Source organism: Bufo gargarizans, chromosome 3, assembly GCF_014858855.1.
Source record: "Bufo gargarizans isolate SCDJY-AF-19 chromosome 3, ASM1485885v1, whole genome shotgun sequence".
Classification (NCBI taxonomy): Eukaryota; Metazoa; Chordata; class Amphibia; order Anura; family Bufonidae; genus Bufo; species Bufo gargarizans.
This window is the reverse complement of record NC_058082.1, coordinates 52,255,722-52,275,348: the sequence shown is the minus strand read 5'-3', so window position 1 is coordinate 52,275,348 and position 19,627 is coordinate 52,255,722. Positions and strand designations below refer to the sequence as shown.

General features: G+C 45.9%; 1 protein-coding gene across 1 annotated transcript in view; it reads left to right on the top strand.

The window, feature by feature from the left end:
• Window positions 1-3,428: 3,428 nt before the first annotated feature.
• The window catches only part of WDFY2 (WD repeat and FYVE domain containing 2), a 99,484-nt gene continuing 83,285 nt past the window's right edge, over window positions 3,429-19,627 (top strand). The window contains exon 1 of the mRNA XM_044285229.1: window positions 3,429-3,675. Within this exon, the coding sequence (XP_044141164.1) occupies window positions 3,539-3,675 (137 nt within the window). The 5' untranslated portion in view covers window positions 3,429-3,538. The remainder of the gene's footprint in view (window positions 3,676-19,627) is intronic.

Genomic DNA, 19,627 nt, shown 5'->3' with positions numbered 1-19,627 from the left:
CTGTGACCTGGTGGTAACTGGATAGGTCTCGTTGGTACCCTGGGAAGGTACAAAAGCGGAAGTCATCTGGCCAAGATCATTTCCCAGCAAAACATCAGTGGGTAGGTCTTTCATCAACCCAATATTAACCATTCCTGCCCCCAAACCCCAATGTAGATGTACCCTGGCTGTGGGTATTCTGTGGATGGTCTCTCCCGCTACCCGTACAGCTACAGAACCTCCAGTGCGGTCGTTCTCTGGAACCAGATGTCGTCGCACCAAGGTGAGGGTGGCACCGGAATCACGCAGCCCCTGGGTCTCCTTGCCGTTGAGGATAACATCAGGTACAGCTCTATATGCCTCTGCTGCATGGCCAGAGAGCATACCAGCGAGGATCCGTACCCAGTCCTCCTCGGCTTCCACAATTTTTTTAAACGCATCATGCAGTACCTTGACTTTGGGTTCTGGAACCGGAGTACTAGTTAGCAGTCTTTCCAATGCCTGCTGCTCTGCTATCTGGAGTTGGTTCTCTCTCTCTTCCCTTGCAGTGATCAAGCCATCCACCTGGTTCATGGTTGCCTGTACCATCTCTAGGGAGGGATTCACTCCATAAAATGCTAGCCTGCGTTTCACCTCTCTGTCGAACTCTGACTCTCTGGTTTCTGTAGCCATACTTGTGTGCCCGTTCTCCCTCGGTCAGTTCAGCAATTAGCATGTCCTTCGTTTTATTGCTGGCTATCTGCCCTCTCGCTTCCTGCAATTCCTTTAATGTTGTCTGTTTTAATCCAGTATAGTTCGTCTCCATTCACAGTTCCATTCGTATAACCAAACTGAAACGGCCTGTTATCTGCACGAACCGCTGCTGCTTTCTCCTGCTGCAAGGCTTGGATCCCGCTGCTTGCCACCAATTGTTGCAGAGCTCCAAGACATACCATCAATATCTCCACTTTAATCCTCTTGTAGCCGAAGAAGCAGGTTAATGTCCAAGAGACAATTTCCCCAGTAACTGGGGAGTCAACGGACTTTACTAGGAATGGCACACATGGTTTCAAACCCCCAACAGCCTAATTTACATACAATAGAGTACATAGATTACTATAATACAAGGAAAGGTGGGGTCAGACAATAGCAAGGGCTGATGGGAGGTTGAGGGGTAAACAGGTCCAGCAGTGTCCCTGGGACAACGCCCTGCTCTTGGGAAACAGGGGGACAGGAAAATGGTGAAGGGGGGTGGGGAAGTGTACGGACAGCCGAACATAAAATAATATAAAAGGGTCCATCTGTTACACAGAGAACAATCATTATTTTTTGTGGAACCATTGAAATGAAAGGAACGCAAAAAAACGCCCGTAAACGGAAAAAAAAACCCTGTCATATGAAAGAGGCCTAAGGGTCAATTTACACATCTGTAGTGAATTGCGGATCTGCAATACACCCGGCCGGCACCCCCTCAGAAATGCCTATTCTCGTCCGCAAATGCGGACATAGTGTGTTCTCCGCATCCATTCCATCCTCATAGAGAATGAATGGGTCCGCACCCGTTCCGCAATTTGCTTGTTTACACAACCGTATGGTTTTGTGGTCCGTTTTTGATGGATCCGTTGTTCCGTTTTTTTGGGATCCGTTGTTTTTCTGTTCCGTTTTTCGGCAAAAACAGGAACTTTGTAATCATTGCAAACACCAAACACATGTGCAAAATGGGCTGGGCATAGCATTTCTACAGCATGGATCCGCAAAAAACGGATGACATACGGACATGTGTTCTGTATGCATTCCGTTTTTTATACGGACCCATTGACTTGAATGGAGCCACTGAACGTGATTTGCGGACAATAATAGGACCTGACTCAAAATGTTGTGGACCCATTGAATGTTGTTTGTGGACCCATTGAAATGAACGGTTCCGTATACGGAAAGCAAAAAACGGCCTGTATACGGAAAGCAAAAAACGTTCCTGTGAACGAGCCCTAAATGTGGGAAATAAACCGGATGTGAACACAGTCTTAGATCAGTGGACCAAAGTCATGTAGATTGTAAGCTCTCGCAGGCAGGACTCTCTCCCCCCTGTAGCAGTCTGTTAATAGTTTCATCATGCATCCCAACCATGCTTGATCTGTCAGAACAGTCCCAGATTTCAGTGGCTGTCCCGCAGTCCCAGAATAGCTGTGGTATGTCCCACTCTCAGCTGATAGTAATGGTGAAGCAGGGAGCCGTCTGCTCCCTGCCTCACCATTCACCTCAGTTACCGACACTCCCCAGCTGGGAAGGGCCGGGAATCAGCTTAACTACTGTGATGGGGCACATGTCTGGGCATAACTATTGTGAGGGGGCACATATCTGGGCAAACCAATTGTGAGGGGGCACATATCTGGGCATAACTATTGTGAGGGGGCACATATCTTGGCATAACTATTGTGAGGTGGCACATATCTGGGCATAACTATTGTGAGGGGGCACATGTCTGGGCATAACTATTGTGAGGGGGCACATATCTGGGCATAACTATTGTGAGGAAGCACATATCTGGGCATAACTATTGTGAGGGAGCACATATCTGGGCATAGCTATTGTGAGGGGACACATATCTTGGCATAACTATTGTGAGGGGGCACATATCTTGGCATAACTATTGTGAGGGGGCACATGTAGGCACTGCTCTTGTGTGGTGGTGCAAAGGGGAATAATTACTATGTGGGGGCATTAAGGGGACTGAGTGTGTATAGTTATGCTTTGGGTGGAGTTGGGGGAGTGGCCTAGTATAAATTATTGCACATATTATTGTCCCTCTTTGCGATCTTGGCAGGTCTGGTTTCATGTTTATGGTAGTTTTCCTGTTGTGTATGTGTAACCCTCTACCCACTTTAATGCCAGTTCCTGCTTCCAGAACCTGTTGGGACCAGGCTCAGCTCAGCTGAATATGATGTAGGGAGTCACCCTCTGTACGTTGGCAGTGTGAGATAGGTTATTTAACCCTTTAAATCACACCCTTTTATGCCCACTTTGATGCCCATTTGTGTGCCAGTCGTTTCTGCTATCAAATGATGTCACCACAAGACAGCTCACTGCAATTTATTTTATTTTTGAGAAAAGCCGTCCTCATGATTCAGAACCAAAATACAAAACATTTAAGTCACGTGAATTAGAAACTGAAGAATAAGAATCCAGCTCCAGCTTTGTACAAGTTCCCACTGTGTATGTGTTGGTCACGTGACGTGTGTTTACCGTCCCTGCAGGGAGGCGGTGCGGGTCACGTGACCACTGTTCCTATTATACTGACAGGACCTCTGTCCTTCCTCCTGTCATATGACGGGCGATACTGTTCCCACCATGATGTCCTTGCTGCTCCTTCACACATATCAATAAAGATGAGTGAAAGAAACGAAAGAAAAAAACCAACCCCCCCCCCCCCAGGTGATGGGCGTGACCTGAGTAGTGACGCGTCAGTCAGCTGACAGAAGCTCGGAGCAGAGGCTGGAAGGTTGTAGAGCTGCTGCCAGTCTGTACCCGGCTGCTGCAGCTAGAGACGGGCACGTCACACCTTGGCACCAGGTAGAAGAGGATGGCGGCGGAGATCCACCCCACACCCCTCACCCGCAAACCCATACTAATGAACAAGGTGGAAGGATCCCAGGACGTGGTGAATATGGCTGTGATTGTGCCCAAGGAGGACGGGATGATCAGTGTGTCGGAGGACAGGTACCTGCAGCGCGTGGCATGATGCCCCCGGAGCCTGCTTCATTATTTACTGCCTGCAGCTTAGTTACTGAGCAGGGTGCTGGGTTACATGGGGTGCTTAATAATTCACTGCCAGCTCCAGAAGTGAGAGGCACAGGTGAGGTGTATTGGCATTTGTGGGCACAGGTGAGGTGTATTGGCATTTGTGGGCACAGGTGAGGTGTATTGGCATTTGTGGGCACAGGTGAGGTGTATTGGCATTTGTGGGCACAGGTGAGGTGTATTGGCATTTGTGGGCACAGGTGAGGTGTATTGGCATTTGGGCACAGGTGAGGTGTATTGGCATTTGTGGGCACAGGGGGGTGTATTGGCATTTGTGGGCACAGGGGGGGTGTATTGGCATTTGTGGGCACAGGTGAGGTGTATTGGCATTTGTGGGCACAGTGGGGTGTATTGGCAAGGGGAGGTTTGGCAGCAGTAAAGTAAGTTACTCTTCTGCAGGTTATTCATAAGACTAATAATCTGCTCTTACCGGGGGGGGGGGGGGGCTGCGTCGTGATCACTTGGGACTGGCACATATTTAGGGCATCTGGTAGTTATTGCCGCTTATCAGTTGTGCCCGTCTAGCAGTAAACTTGATATTACTGCAGAGTTGTACCGCCCGATGGATCAGGTTCCATTGTTTTCTTCTTGCTCCTTCGTGCTAATTATCCCTCATGTAGCCAAAACATAGGTGTGACATTTACCAGCGTACCTCTGAAAGACAGGGCACAGATTACCATGCGGAAAAGCGCCAGTGTAGTACAGAACCAGCAAAGTGGATGGGATCAGACAGATCTGATCGACACTTTGCTTTATCCTTCAGTGCGGAAATTCCTCTGCTGTGTGGATTTTGAAATCTGCAGCTTCTCAATTGTTTGTGCGGATTTCACCCTTTTAAATTTTAGGGGTGAGATATACGGCAAATCCGCCTTAAATCGGCACCAAAAACCGTGAGTAACACGTGGTATTTAGTGCGGAAACGTACAGCAATCCGCATGGAAATTCTTGTAGTATTTTCTGCAAGACGGCCCGCTCCTATGTGCTGGTAGCTTCAAGGGTTAGGCTCATCTCATACATTTGGGGCTAGTGATGAGCGAAGCGAGCTTTGGATGCTACATCCTAAGTCGCTTTGTTCTTCGCTCATCACTATTTGGGGCATATTGCTAGGACCTATCTCTAGAATGGAGCCCGCAAAGGAGAGCAGGCCACGCATGTGCGGCCGCCCTGCATTCAATCCTATGGGACTGCCGAACGTAAATGGCAAGCGTGGCCACCGCTCCCTTCACTTCTGTGGGGCTAACAGAGATACTTCTCGGCTATTTTCAGCATTACCGTAGAAACAAATGGAGGACGGCCACACGTGTGTGATCCTCTCTCCTTTTTGGCAGACTCCTTACTAGAGAGAGGTGTGGGACCCGCACCTATCAGACGTTGGGGGCATATCCTACTGATATGCCCCCAAAGTATGAGAGGGGCCAACCCTTTTAAGGGTACAGCCACACAAGACTGAAATTACAGAGGAAAAAAACACACAAAAAAAGCTGTCTGTGTCACATGTGACAACTGCCGCGATTCTGGCGGGTACAGCACCTACACTCCAGCCCTACAGTAGTGTTCTGTGATGAAAGCAGGTTCTGCCTTGGTACTAATGATGCAGGGCTGGAGGGCGCCTGCTGCCATCATGCATAGTGCGGACACACACAGGACCAGCACCATTGCCAGTAGCTGCCATGACTTTAGTTGGGGCAGTGCTGCCGTGACGAGTGCTGTCCACTACAATGTTGACTGTGCTGTGTAGCTCTGGCGCTGACTTCCCATTGATGGCGCTACATCGAACAGCTGATCAGTGGATATAGAGGGCGCTAGACTCTATAGGTGGGGTGCAGGGAAACATTGAAAAGGATGCAGCGCTGACAGGAGCACCATAAGCCCTGGTGCTGGGAGTCAGATCCCCGCCAATCTTATATTGATGACCTATCCTGAGGCATTTAGGCATAAAAATGGTTGCAAGAACCATTTTATTACTTTCTTTTTTATGTCCATGCGGCAATATTTAGTCGCACAGACGTTTCGACACTTCTGAGTGTCGAGGGTGTGCAGGGCCCGGAACATTGGCCCCTGCAAATTTACTAACAGGTGTAAATGTTCTTAAAAACCTACTCCAGTCAGGAGCTTAAGTAGTTTTTATGCCTGGCGCAAAGACTGCTGGAGGAGAATCTAACTTATAAGGAAGTGTCCTGTGGCTAGGGGATGACCAACTGACCGGTAAGGGGGGGGGGGGGGCATCTTCTTGGACCCCCACCGATCCCTAGACCAGAGGTCCTATTCATGCAGGAAGAGCATGTGCCATGCTGCTCCATTCATCCTCTATCGATGGAGCTGCCGGATACTGCAGAGCTTAGTACTCTACTACCTCCGGCAGTGCCCTAGAAAATGTATGGAGTTGTAGGGTGCATGCTCGACCTGCCGCTCCATCAGATCAGGGGAATGGGACCCCTGTTCTCAGGTTCACTGGTCAGATCCCCAACAATCACTTATATATAAACTTGGCACAACGCCTTTAATTAAACCATATCACACAATGGAGAACGGTGAAAGGGAACCCCTTAGGGGACAGCGAAGAATGGTCTGGATACTTTTTTGATGGTTGACTGACACATGATTGGATGGATATGTGCAGTTAGCATTTTTTGTTATTCCGCCAATGCTCCTGTGCAGACCTATGTGTCAGTGCTGCAAACCGTGTGCGGCCTGATCCTGCAGTCGTGTTACCGTCTTCCATCCGACCCCTTCTGATCCAACAAAATAGTTCATCTAAAAATACTAATTATTCATCTCTTTGCAAACAGGTCTTTTTTTCAGGTCATCATTCCTTTGATGACATTTATTAGCTTTTTTTCATGTTGGGCATTCGTCTGTGTGCTGCACAGGATACGTCTGTGCTGACGCTGTCCGATGTAGAGGATGAGCGGAGTGCGGCCCATACATGCTGAATGTGCAGCCCGAGTAACCTTTCTAGGGAAGGAAATGACTGGAGACATGTTCCTGTTAACGAGGTATTCAGACAGCAGACTTTTTCAGCTTATTCGTAGGCTAAGAACCTCTGGGAACCCAACCTTTTGATGAGGATCCTTCTAAACCTTATTGTAAGATAGAAGTGTCCAAAGTGCATTACAAGTTATGAAGACTGGATTCTGTCCTGTTGGTGTCGCCTCATCCCTTTTCTTCCCTCCATTGAGAGAAAGCAGGCAGCCGTAAGATGTCCTTTATCAGAATTGTCTATAGCGAGCAGAATTAATACCCTACGGTTCTCCGTTCTGGCTTGTAAATCGGGACCCCCCACTCTGATGTCCATATGCTCTAACAGGGTTTCTACATAGTGGCCATGCCAAAACCCCAGAGTTTACCGGACTTTGTTTCTGTTTCTCGGCAAGTGCATGTGAAGCATATAATGTGCTTCAGGCCTTATTCACACATCTGTGTCCATGGAGACATGGCAAAATGGTCAGTGGTTCATCCATGAAGATGTCTGTAAAGGATCCATGTTTGGTCAGTGTTTTGTTTTTTTGCCCTTCGTGTGGCATCGACATGCACTACTAGGCGGAAAACCCACTTTGTTTTGTCAGTGGTTTTTGCCGACCCATAGACTTAAGTGGCCATATTTGATCCACAAAAGTAGAGAGTGTCTCCGTGATTTTCTTTTGCAACTTCATGGCAGATTTTTCTGCAGCAATTTACACCCCATACGAATGTTCTCTAAGGCCTCTTTCACACGTCACTGAATCGCGTACGTGTGCTTTCCATGATCTCCACCGATCGTTCATGTAACCATTGACTTTAATGTGTGTATTCACACCAGAGCTATGGGTCTGTGGTGAGACCATGGAAGCATGTCCTATTTTGTCCATGATTACGGATCCCTCACGCACCTTATAGTCTATGGGTCTAAAAACCATTCCATGTTTGGTCTGTGGTTTTCATGGACCATTGGTATGAGATGGTCTAATATTTTTCGGTCTAGCAGTGTCTGTGGAAAACAGATGACACAAGGAGGGAAAAAAATGGACACACAGACCAAACACAGATTCTTCATGGACAGCTTTACGGAGGAACCACTGACCATCTTATCACGGGATGTCATCATGGACGTGGGAACGAGGCCTAAAGTGCTTGTTTATCCACAGAAAGCCCCTTTCATCTTGCAGCCACCCATCTCACCAAGGGTAGCTACAGCCAGCCAGAGAAATGTAGTACCTATAAGACGCACTGGCCCATAAGACGCAGGTTTTAGAGGACAATAAGAAAAAAATATTTTTCATTAGACCTCAGATCAGCAATCAGACCTCCAATATTGATCAGACCTCAGCTCACGGCCCCAATCAGACCCCCAATGTTAATAAGACCCTTAATCAGACTTCAGATCAGACTCCAATGTTAATAAGACCCCAATCAGACCTCAGATCAGCACCCAATATAAAGAAGACCCCCCCCCCCCATTCAGACTTCAGATGAGACATGCCTCATATCAGCCCCCTGCTATATTTATTTGCCCCTAGCCATGTTTGATCAGCCCCCAGCCATGTTTGATCAGCCCCCAACTAGGGCTGCAACGAGTACTAGACTAAATCGAGTAATTCGACATAAAAAAATCCTCGATGCAAATTTTTTGCATCAAGGATTCGTTGTGTCACGTGACCATGGAGCGGGAGTCTCCCGCCGCGCTCAGAATACTCTCCTTTCCAGCAGGGGGCCTTCGGACACTCCACAGCACGTCCATGGTCCCGCGCTGACCTCCTGACGTACGCACGCCGTAACCTGACGCGCTGTGTGACGTCAGGCGCAGAGCAGCGTGGAACGATGTAGTGTCGGCGGCGCCCCTGCTGGAAAGGTAAGGTGGTGCGACTAAGGCCGGTGGTGCGACCAATGACGCTGTGCACTCCGGGTGTCAGGAGGAGGGGGGGGGGAGCTGCTGGCACTGGGGTGGGGGAGAGCTGCTGGCACTGGGGTGGGGGAGAGCTGAAGGCACTGGGGTGGGGGAGAGCGGATGGCACTTGGGGGAGAGCTGAAGGCACTGGGGTGGGGGAGAGCGGATGGCACTTGGGGAACGGAGCTGATGGCACAGGGCGGGGCGCTGATGGCACTGGGGGATAGTGGAGCTGATGGCACCGGGGGGAACTGATGCACTTGGGCTGATCGCACAGGGGGGAATGAAGGGTGTTGGGGACTGATGGTAGAGGGTCTGATGAGTTTTTATAAAAGAAAACAGTCTATTAATTCATTTTTTTCTTATTAGATTACTCGATTAATCATAAAAAATAATCGATAGAATACTCAATTTCTAAAATAATCGTTTACTGCAGCCCTACACCAGCCATGTTTGATCAGCCCCCAGTCTCGGATCACAAAATAAATAAACCACTTACCTCTCCTGCTCCTGGACGCGGCCGCTCCTCACTGCCTGCGCTCTGTCTTCCTCCTCCGTCGGCTGTGCTGTAAATCGGCGTGCACAGAGCGCCCCCACGCTGTGCGCAGCCACTGCACAGCCGACAGCCAAGAAGGACCAGGAAGCGGTGAGTACAGAGCCTTCACTGCTTCCTGGTCCTCCAGTACTAATGAGCGCTTCCATAATGGAAGCGCTCATTAGTATTCACCACATTAGATGGAGGGGCCTTTTTCGAGAGCATATTGTGAATAAATTGTAATAGTAGATTTTTTTTTTTCCCGGAATATTGTATTGATGGTTGTTTACTAGAACTCTCAGCTGTTGTCCATGTACATGTGCATTTTTTTTTTATAGTATTTGTACGTTTTATTTACATCCTTTACTTTCTATTTATGAGACGGTTAACTGCACAAACCACTTTGAAATTGGGTCACACTTGCCTGCAAGACATAACCTGCTATTATGTACTGGAGCTCGTGTCTGCTCATCAGTGCTACAGGAAAAAGTTTAAAAAGAAATGAGGAGCATTGTCACTCTTTAATATTTAACCACTTCCAGACCGGGCCATTTACCTCATTCCTGACCAGGCCTAATTTAGCAAATCTGACATGTGTCAATTTATGTGGTAATAACTTTGGAACGCTTTTACTTATCCAGGCCATTCTAAGATTGTTTTTTCGTCACATATTGTACTTCATGACACTGGTAAAATGAAGTAAAAAAAATTCATTTTTATTTATAAAAAAAATACCAAATTTACCATTTTGTTTAAAAAAAAAAAAGCTAATTTCCAAGTTTCAATTTCTCTACTTCTATAATAATAGTAATACCTACAAAGATAGTTATTACTTTACATTCCCCATATGTCTACTTCATGTTTTGGATTCATTTGGGAATGATATTTTATTTTTGGGGGATGTTACAAGGCTTAGAAGTTTAGAAGCACTTTTTAGGGACCAGTGCAGGTCTGAAGTCACTTTGTGAGGCTTACATAATAGAAACCACCCAAAAATGACCCCATTCTAGAAACTACACCCCTCAAGGTATTCAAAACTGATTTTACAAACGTCGTTAACCCTTTAGGTGTTCCACAAGAGTTAATGGCAAATGGTGATAACATTTCTGAATTCAAATTTTTGGGTAACTTTTCCATTTTAATTTTTTTCCAGTATCAAAGCAAGGGTTAACAGTCAATCAAAATACATTATTTATTGCCCTGATTCTGTAGTTTGCAGAAACACCCCATATGTGGCCGTAAACTACTGTACGGGCACACAGTAGGGCATAGAGGGAAAGGTGCGCCGTATGGTTTTTGGAAGGCAGATTTTGCTGGACTAGTTTATTTACACCATGTCCCATTTGAAGCCCCCCTGATGCACCCCTAGAGTAGAAACTCCATAAAAGTGACCCCATCTAAGAAACTACACCCCTCAAGGTATTCAAAACTGATTTTACAAACTCTGTTAACCCTTTAGGTGTTCCACAAGAATTAATGGAAAATAGAGATACAATTTCAAAATTTCCCTTTTCCAGGACGTCCCTCCATGACAGCACCCATGGAGGTTGTCCTATTGGTCTCTGTAGGGACAGGAAGCGAGAGAGATTAAAAGGCCCCCTCCCCTCCCACTCTCCAGTGTTCTTCCTGTCCCTACAGGGATCGGAGCAGAGAGAATCTTTCCCGACTCTGGGAATCTATTTCAGGGCCGAGCCTGGTCGGGGGGGTCTCCCTCTCCTCTTCAGGCTCTGGAGGGCCCTGGGGCTAGCACCTCTCTGGGTAGGGGTCCCCTAGCTTCCCCCGATACCTGTTTTTCCTTTCTGCATCAAGCTGTGGTGGCCGCGGTATCGGGGAGCCGAAGCCGCTTCTTCCGTCGGGAGCTCTGGGATCGGCTGCGGCTCCTGCGCTCGGCGCTCCTCCCGTTGACGTGCAGGCCCATGTGACCGGAAGTGAGGGTCACATGGGCGGAAGCAAGATGGCGGCGCCCAGGGAACGCTGAGCCCGGCGGAATGCACGCAAGGGGGGGTCGACTCTTCGTTTGAATGAGTCCCCCCCCACCTGGATTTAAGGAGGCGGAGCTGCGCGGCAACGGGTGGACCAGGTAGGACATAAATTGTGTGTCAGTTTGATTGTCCAAGCGTGGTATGGAGGTCCAGATGTCAGCTATGGATTCTAGCGCAGACATCCCTAACCCGAGTCATGTAAGTAGTGAGGCTTGTATTCCGGTCCCTCTCTCTCTTCTTGGCACTGGACTAATGGTCTCTCTCTCTTCCATACCAGGGAGAGAAAGACACCACGGTTAAAACGCTGGGAGAACCCAAAAAGAAACCCAGAAGATGTGCTCTGTGCTCAAAGAGACTGGGGGACGCACATGTAAAAGCCCTGTGTAGCGACTGCCTGGCAAAGATCCTCAGAGACGAACAATCCTCCCTTTTGGCTGATCTAAGAGTGATTGTGAAGGAGGAGATCCAAGCGGCCAGCTCTAGTATAGCACAGAGACCCTGTGCCGTCTCCCCTCCCCCCAAGAGACCCCGTGTTCTTAGGGAGTCCGATTCTGAGGAAGAAGGTTTATATCTGTCAGAAGGGGAAACCTCAAAGGGGGATGACGATCAGGGCTCGTCTTATATGGCCGACGACCAGAGAAGATATCTCTTCTCGCAAGAAGATCTAGATCCCCTCCTGTCGGCTGTAAGGCAGACAATGGATATAGAGGAGGAAGAACAGACTCGCTCGATACAGGACGAGATGTTCGGCGGCTTAAAAGCTAAGAAGAAAAAGTTGTTCCCGGTAAACGAGACCTTAAAGGACCTAGTCATAGACGAGTGGGCAGATGCCGATAGAAAATTGTACATTCCACGGGAGTTTAAGAACAGACTATTGTTCAACTCAGAGGACACAAAACTGTGGGATATAGTTCCTAAAGTTGACATTCAAGTGGCAAAGGTGGTAAAGAGAACCACTCTCCCCTTTGAAGACTCAGCCCAGCTAAAGGAACCAATGGATCGGAAGATCGACGGTTTGCTCAAAAGAGCATGGGAAGTGTCGGCCAACAGCATAAATACCAACATTGCTGCTACCTCCGTGGCCAGATCTCTGTGTTTATGGGTGAACCAGCTGGAGGAACATCTCAAGCGGGACACCCCTAAGGAAGAAATTCTGGCATCCCTGCCTCTCTTTAAGATGGCCGCATCCTTTGTAGCAGACGCCTCGGCAGAGTCCATAAGGTTCGCAGCAAAAACAGACTCCCTAACAAATACGGCAAGGAGAGCCCTGTGGCTAAAATCCTGGTCTGGGGATATAGCCTCCAAGAATAAATTATGCGCCTTACCTCTTAAAGGTTCTCACCTCTTTGGTCCGGTACTGGACGAGATCCTGGAGAAAACAGCGGACAGAAAGAAAGGTTTTCCGGAGGAAAAAGGCAAGAAACCCTTGCCCTTTCGTAAGACGACCAGCAGCTTCCAGGGCACTCCCAGAGGTAAAGGGAAGACAGGAAGGTGGAGCTACCCCAAAGGAGGAAAAGGTCGGGGTTTCCTTTTTTTTAATCCCAACTCCAAGCCTGAGAAACAATGACGCCAGACCAGTAGGGGGCAGACTTCAGTTCTTTTGGGAAGAATGGACCCGGATAACCAAGAACCAATACATCCTGGAATCCATCCAGAAAGGGTTCAAGATAGAGTTTCGCCTTCCCCCTCCTCATCTTTTTCAGGCCACAATATTTCAGCTAACACTCCCTTCATTTTGTTCCTTTCCCAAAAATATACAGGAGGAAAGATTCCAGAGGCTGGACGTTAGAAGAACAATCCTAGCCTATCTGGACAGAACCAGTTCCTGGAGGAGATCAAGTAATCTGTTCATCCAGTTCGGTGGGAAAAATAGAGGCTTGAAAGCATCAAAACAGACGCTGGCACGGTGGATTAAGGACACCATCAGAGAAACATACAGACTGCAGGAGATGGCCTGCCCCTTAAATCTGAAGGCACATTCCACGAGAGCGATGGCAACTTCCTGGGCTGAAAGGGCCGACGCTACAGTTGACCAGATTTGCAAGGCTGCAACCTGGTCTAACTTCCTGACTTTTGCCAAGCATTATAGGCTTGATGTATTGGCCGGACAGGACTTGGCCTTTGGGCGAAAAGTCCTTCAGGCAGTAGTCCCCCCCCCCCCTAGGAGATTCAGTTGTTAGTTCTCCATGGGTGCTGTCATGGAGGGACGTCCTGGAAATACTGGTTTAGTTTACCGGTAAATCCTTTTCCAGGAGTCCGACATGACAGCACCCTGTACTACCCTCCCTGTTATGCTGGTTCCAGCCTTGTAAGCAGTGTGAATATAACATTGTATTAATAAAGGTGTTGGATCCTATCCGGTGTAGTAATTTGAAAGAACACTGGAGAGTGGGAGGGGAGGGGGCCTTTTAATCTCTCTCGCTTCCTGTCCCTACAGAGACCAATAGGACAACCTCCATGGGTGCTGTCATGTCGGACTCCTGGAAAAGGATTTACCGGTAAACTAAACCAGTATTTTTGGCAGATTTTCCATTTTAATAATTTTTTTCCAGTTACAAAGCAAAGGTTAACAGCCAAACAAAATGCTATGTTTATCACTCTGATTCTGTAGTTTACAGTAACACTCCATATGTGGTCGTAAACCGCTGTACGGGCACACGGCAGGGCGCAGAAGGAAAGGAATGCCATACGGTTTTTGGAAGGCAGATTTTGCTGGACCGTTTTTTTTACACCATGTCATATTTGAACCCCCCCTCATGCACGCCTAGAGTAGAAACTCAAAAAAAAAATGTGACCCCATTTTAGAAACTACGGGATGGGGTGGCAGTATTGTTGGTACTAGTTGAGGGTACATATGATTTTTGGTTGCTCTATATTACACTTTTTGTTAGGCAAGGTAACAAGAAATAGGTGTTTTGGCACCGTTTTTATTTTGTGTTATTTACAACATTCATGTCATAGGTTAGATCATGTGGTATTTTTTAAAGAGCAGGTTGTCACTGACGCGGCGATACCTAATATGTATGCAATTTTTTTTTTAATGTTAGTTTTACACAATGATTTCATTTTTTAAACAAAAAAAATCATGTTTTAGTGTTTCCATAGTCTGAGAGCCATAGTTCTTTCAGTTTTTAAGCGATTTTATCAGTTAGGGTCTCATGTTTTGCGGGATGAGTTGACGGTTTGATTGATTTTGAGGTGCATATGACTATTTCATTGCTTGCTATTACACTTTTTGTAATGTAAGGTGACAAAAATAGCTTTTTTTTTATACCTTTTTTTTTTTTTTTTTTACGGTATTCACCTGAGTGGTTAGGTCATGTAATATTTTTATAGAGCAGGTTTTTATGGACGCGGCGATACCTAATATGTATACTTTATTTTTTTATTTTTATTTATGTAAGTTTTACACAATTTATTTTTTTATTTTTATTTTTTTTTGCGGTATGAGGTGACTGTTTGGTACTATTTTGGCGTGCATATGACTTTTTTGATTACTTTTATTACCTTTTTTGGGAAGTAAGGTGAGCAAAATTTTTATTTTAACATAGTGGTTTCTTTTGTTTTTTTTTATGGCGTTCACCGTGCGGGTAAAGTAAAGTAATCAGTGGTAAATGTGTTTTTTGATTTTAACTTTTTTAAACTTTTTTTTTTTAACTTTTTTTGACCCAGACCCAATTGGTTCTTGAAGATCCAGTGGGTCTGATGTCTGTATAATACAGTACAGTACACTATATAGTGTACTGTACTGTATTTTCACTTTACAAAGTCTGATTAGACTGCACCATGAACAGCCTCTGATCAGTACCATGGACAGATGGTAACCATCACTCGCTGCCACAGCAGAGCAGTGGTTTATGGGGAGGGAGGGGGGCCCCCTCCCTCTCCCATCGGGGGCTGAAAAGGCACAGCAGCCCCTGATGGGAGACGGAGGGAGTTCCCTCCCTCTTAACCTCTTCCATACAGCGGTGCCTACGGACCGCGGCATGGAAAGGATAAAAACGCCTGACATCTGTGCTAGCACAGATGTCAGGCATTTCAAGCAGAGTGTCAGCAATGTGCTGACACTCTGCAAACCGCTCGGCTATCCTGAGAGTGGGGGCGGGCGGATGATCGCATGCCTGCACGCCCCCCCAAGCACAAATGTGAAACTTTTTTTTTTTTAAACACTTTTTATTTTACACTTTGTGTCCCCCAATAGTTTTTAAACTATTGATTTCTCCTGTAACTGGGGCTGACATAGTAGCCCCTGTTACAGGGGAAATACACCCCCAGAGAAGCTGTACAGCAAAATACACTGCTGTACAGCCTCAGTGCAGGGCTGATTGAGGTCTCTGAAAGACCTCACACAGCTCCTATACTCTCTGACCCGGAGGTCACATGACAGCCGGGACAGGAAGCGCTTAGCGCTTCCTGATCTGGATACACAGCACTCCTTGGGCGCTGTGTATACAGCGCTCTAGAAGGCAGGGACACCGAGGAAAGGTCCCTGCCTTCTCTCTGGGGTGCTCTGCTGTCACCAACAGTGGGCCCCCCTCTCGGCAGCTGCATGATTAGTGTGCAGCTGCCATCTCTAAATGGACATTCCAGAACGTATGGACATTCCAGATAAATTACCAGCCCAAGGACGTTTATAGTCAATGGGCGGTCGTGAAGTGGTTAAAGAGGACCTTTCACAGCTCATGACATGCCTATTTTAATAGCTTCATGCATTCCCCATGTAATAACAATTCTGGAGCATCTGGTTCTTATGGCTCTATGTTGTGCCATTCCTCTATTATTTCTGCTGGAAGTTATGAATGAATTGCTAGCAGTCTGCAGTAAGGGTACAGAGGGGTGGTAACAATTTGGGGGGGTGTACCTGCACAGACTCGCTCAATCCAATCAGTGCTGCCATTTTCAGACTGTGCAAGGACACACCCCAACTGGTTACCTCCCCTCTGTACCCTTACTGCAGACTGCTAGAAATTCATTCATAACTTCTAGTAGAAATAATACAGGAATGGCACAACATAGAGCAATAAGAAGAGATGCTCCAGAATTATTATTACATGGGAAATGCATGAAGCTATTAAAACAGGCATCTCAGGAGCGGTGACAGGTCCTCTTTAAAGGGTATTATAGAACAATAGCTGTTTAGTTGCATATGGACATCAAAGATGGGGTTCTCCTATTTTGACCCCCCCCCCCCCCTTCTATTAACCAGAACAGAGAGCATCTGCAAAGTGGAAGGAAGACTTTTTATATGGACAGCTATGTAATAAGAGTCTCAAAGTTTTTGCTGCCAATTGTGATAAATTCACAAGGCCGTTCCTAACACCTGATGAAAACGTACGTCACATGTGGTTGTCAGTTGCCATACCATGTAAAAAAAAAAATTGAGATTCCTCAGTGGTTGATACCTTTTATTGGCTAACTGAAAACATCATGACACAATTGTAAGCTTTCTAGGCTATTTGGGCCTTTTCATAAGGCATCTTTTAAGATAGTATGTCAAGATTTACATATTTATACACCAAAGTACATAGGAAGTATGGGGTAGATGAGACAAGTGATGAAAAGCAGAGCAATATGAGTGGGGGAGGAAACAAACAGTTGTAGCAGTAAATTTTGTAATAATTATAGATAAGGTGTTAAATAAGGAGTTCTCTAATAGATATCCAGTCCATGAATTTGATGAACTCAAGAGGTCTGGGGGGCACATTTCTTAAGAGATGTAGGAGGACATAAATCCATGAGACACATTTATCCCTGATCTGAGTGTATTAAAGGTCATCATGAACTTGTATTCTCAGATTCTCATGTCCTTCTGTGATTTAAAATTCAATTTGAATATAAAAAAAAAATGGAGATTCCTCACCTTTTAGTGGCTAACTGAAAAGATGATGACACAGTTGAAAGCTTCTGTGGCTACTTGGGCCTCTTTGTCAGGCGTCTTTTAAGACAGTATCTGAAGATTCACATATTTATACACCAAAGCACATAGGAATAATGAGGTAGATGAGACACGTGATGTTAACTAGATCAATAGGAGTGGAAGAGGAAACCGTTGTAGCAGAAAATTGTTGGATCACTTATAGATAAGTTTATATAAAGTTGTATTGTTTTATTTATCTTATTGGGAAGAGGCCCAAGTAGCCTTCAAAACTTGCAAATGTGTTATCATCTTTCCAGTAAGCCATTAGAAGGTATCAACCAATGATGAATCTCAATCTTTTTTATCATCTGTTTGCTGGCTGACTTGGCACTAATATATATATATAACTTTTAATACCGATTTTTTTTATTTTTTTTTCCCCTCCATGTCTATGATATTGTGGTCATGGCTGCACAAGTGTTTCGGTACATGCAGATGATTCCTTTCTTCTTTTATTGTTTGGTGATGAGAGTTCATTCTTGTTCTAAGCTTTTGACCAGTTTTACCCACATAGAGACCCCCAGTAGGACATTTGGTGTGGCTCAGGTGAATGTACCTGGGATCCTGTTGTTCTGATGTGTATTGGGGATCTGTACGTGGTCAGTGGCCATTGTTTATGGACAGGTCTTACATTTGGTCTGTTTGCACAGGAATGTTCTTGTTGTTGGCGAGGACTGTGAACTTCTGGCAGTGATGTTTTTAAGATTAGGGGGTTGTCTGTAGTACAGGATGGGGGGGTCTGGAAATATGTATAATTGCCATGAGCTTAGTGGTAAGAGCATGGCTGTAATACATAGTCCTGCTCTGGAGCAACTGCCGGAAGTATTTTGTATCAGTAGATGTAAGCCAAACGCAGGATTGTAACCTATGTCTTTAGAACCCGCTCCTGGCTCTGGCTTACAAATACTGACCAGAATACTTAGGCGAGAATGAGGCCTATTGCCAAGTCACTGCATAAAGACCTAACCTGTTGCTTCTCCCGATCTCTCTGCTTTAGTAAATGCATTCCTCATGAAATATAATTTCTGGAGCATATTTTCATGTCCATGCACAATGCAGCAGTGCTCTACAAACATTGCATTGTGTTTTTGATTTTGTATTTTCAGCCATGGTGGCACACACCTGCGCGTTAGGATGTGCTGACTAACTTTGGTTTTCATCTTTACATGTTGTGCCGTTCTTTTCTTACTCCTACTAGAAATTTCTGAATAAATTGAGAGCTATGTGCTACCAGATGGAGGTATGTTCCTGGACACTCTCTTGCTTTGTCCAGTCAGTGCTGACATTGTCACACTGCATTGCTACTCATCCTTATGGGGGTGTCAAAATATTGTAAAATTTCCAAGGGAGGAAACAGAGGTACAGCAAAACATAGTTATGAGAAAGGCTACTTCAGAATAATTTAATGGGGAATGCAAGTATTTATAAGGGTACGTTCACAGTTGCGTTTCTAAATCCAGCATGTTCTTCTGGTAGCCTGTTCCGGACAAAAAACGCTGCAAGCAACAGTACAGTCAGGTCCATAAATATTGGGACATCGACACAATTCTAACATTTTTGGCTCTGTACACCACCACAATGGATTTGAAATGAAACACACAAGATGTGCTTTAACTGCAGACTGTCAGCTTTAATTTGAGGGTATTTACATCCAAATCAGGTGAACGGTGTAGGAATTGCAACAGTTTGCAAATGTGCCTCCCACTTGTTAAGGAACCAAAAGTAATGGGACAATTGGCTTATCAGCTGTTCTATGGCCAGGTGTGTGTTATTCCCTCATTATCCCAATTACAATGAGCAGATAAAAGGTCCGGAGTTAATTTCAAGTGTGCTATTTGCATTTGGAATCTGTTGCTGTAAACTCTCAAGATGAGATCCAAAGAGCTGTCACTATCAGTGAAGCAAGCCATCATTAGGCTGAAAAAACTAAATAAACCCATCAGAGAGATAGCAGAAACATTAGGCGTTGTCAAAACAACTGTTTGGAGCATTCTTAAAAAGAAGGAACGCATCGGTGAGCTCAGCAACTCCTAAAGGCCCAGAAGACCACGGAAAACAACTGTGGTGGATGACCGAAGAATTATTTCCCTGGTGAAGAAAACACCCTTCACAACAGTTGGTCAAATCAAGGACACTCTCCAGGAGGTAGGTGTATGTGTGTCAAAGTAAATAATCAAGAGAAGACTTCACCAGAGTGAATGCAGATGGTTCACCACAAGATGTAAACCATTGGTGAGCCTCAAAAACAGGAAGGCCAGATTAGAGTTTGCCAAACAACATCTTAAAAAGCCTTCACAGTTCTGGAACAACATCCTATGGACAGATGAGACCAAGATTAACTTGTACCAGAGCGATGGGAAAAGAAGAGTATGGAGAAGGAAAGGAACTGCTCATGATCCTAAGCATACCACCTCATCAGTGAAGCATGATGGTGGTAGTGTCATGACGTGGGCATGTATGGCTGCCAATGGAACTGGTTCTCTTGTATTTATTGATGATGTGACTGCTGTCAAAAGCAGCAGGATGAATTCTGAAGTGTTTCGGGCATTATTATCTGCTCATATTCAGCCAAA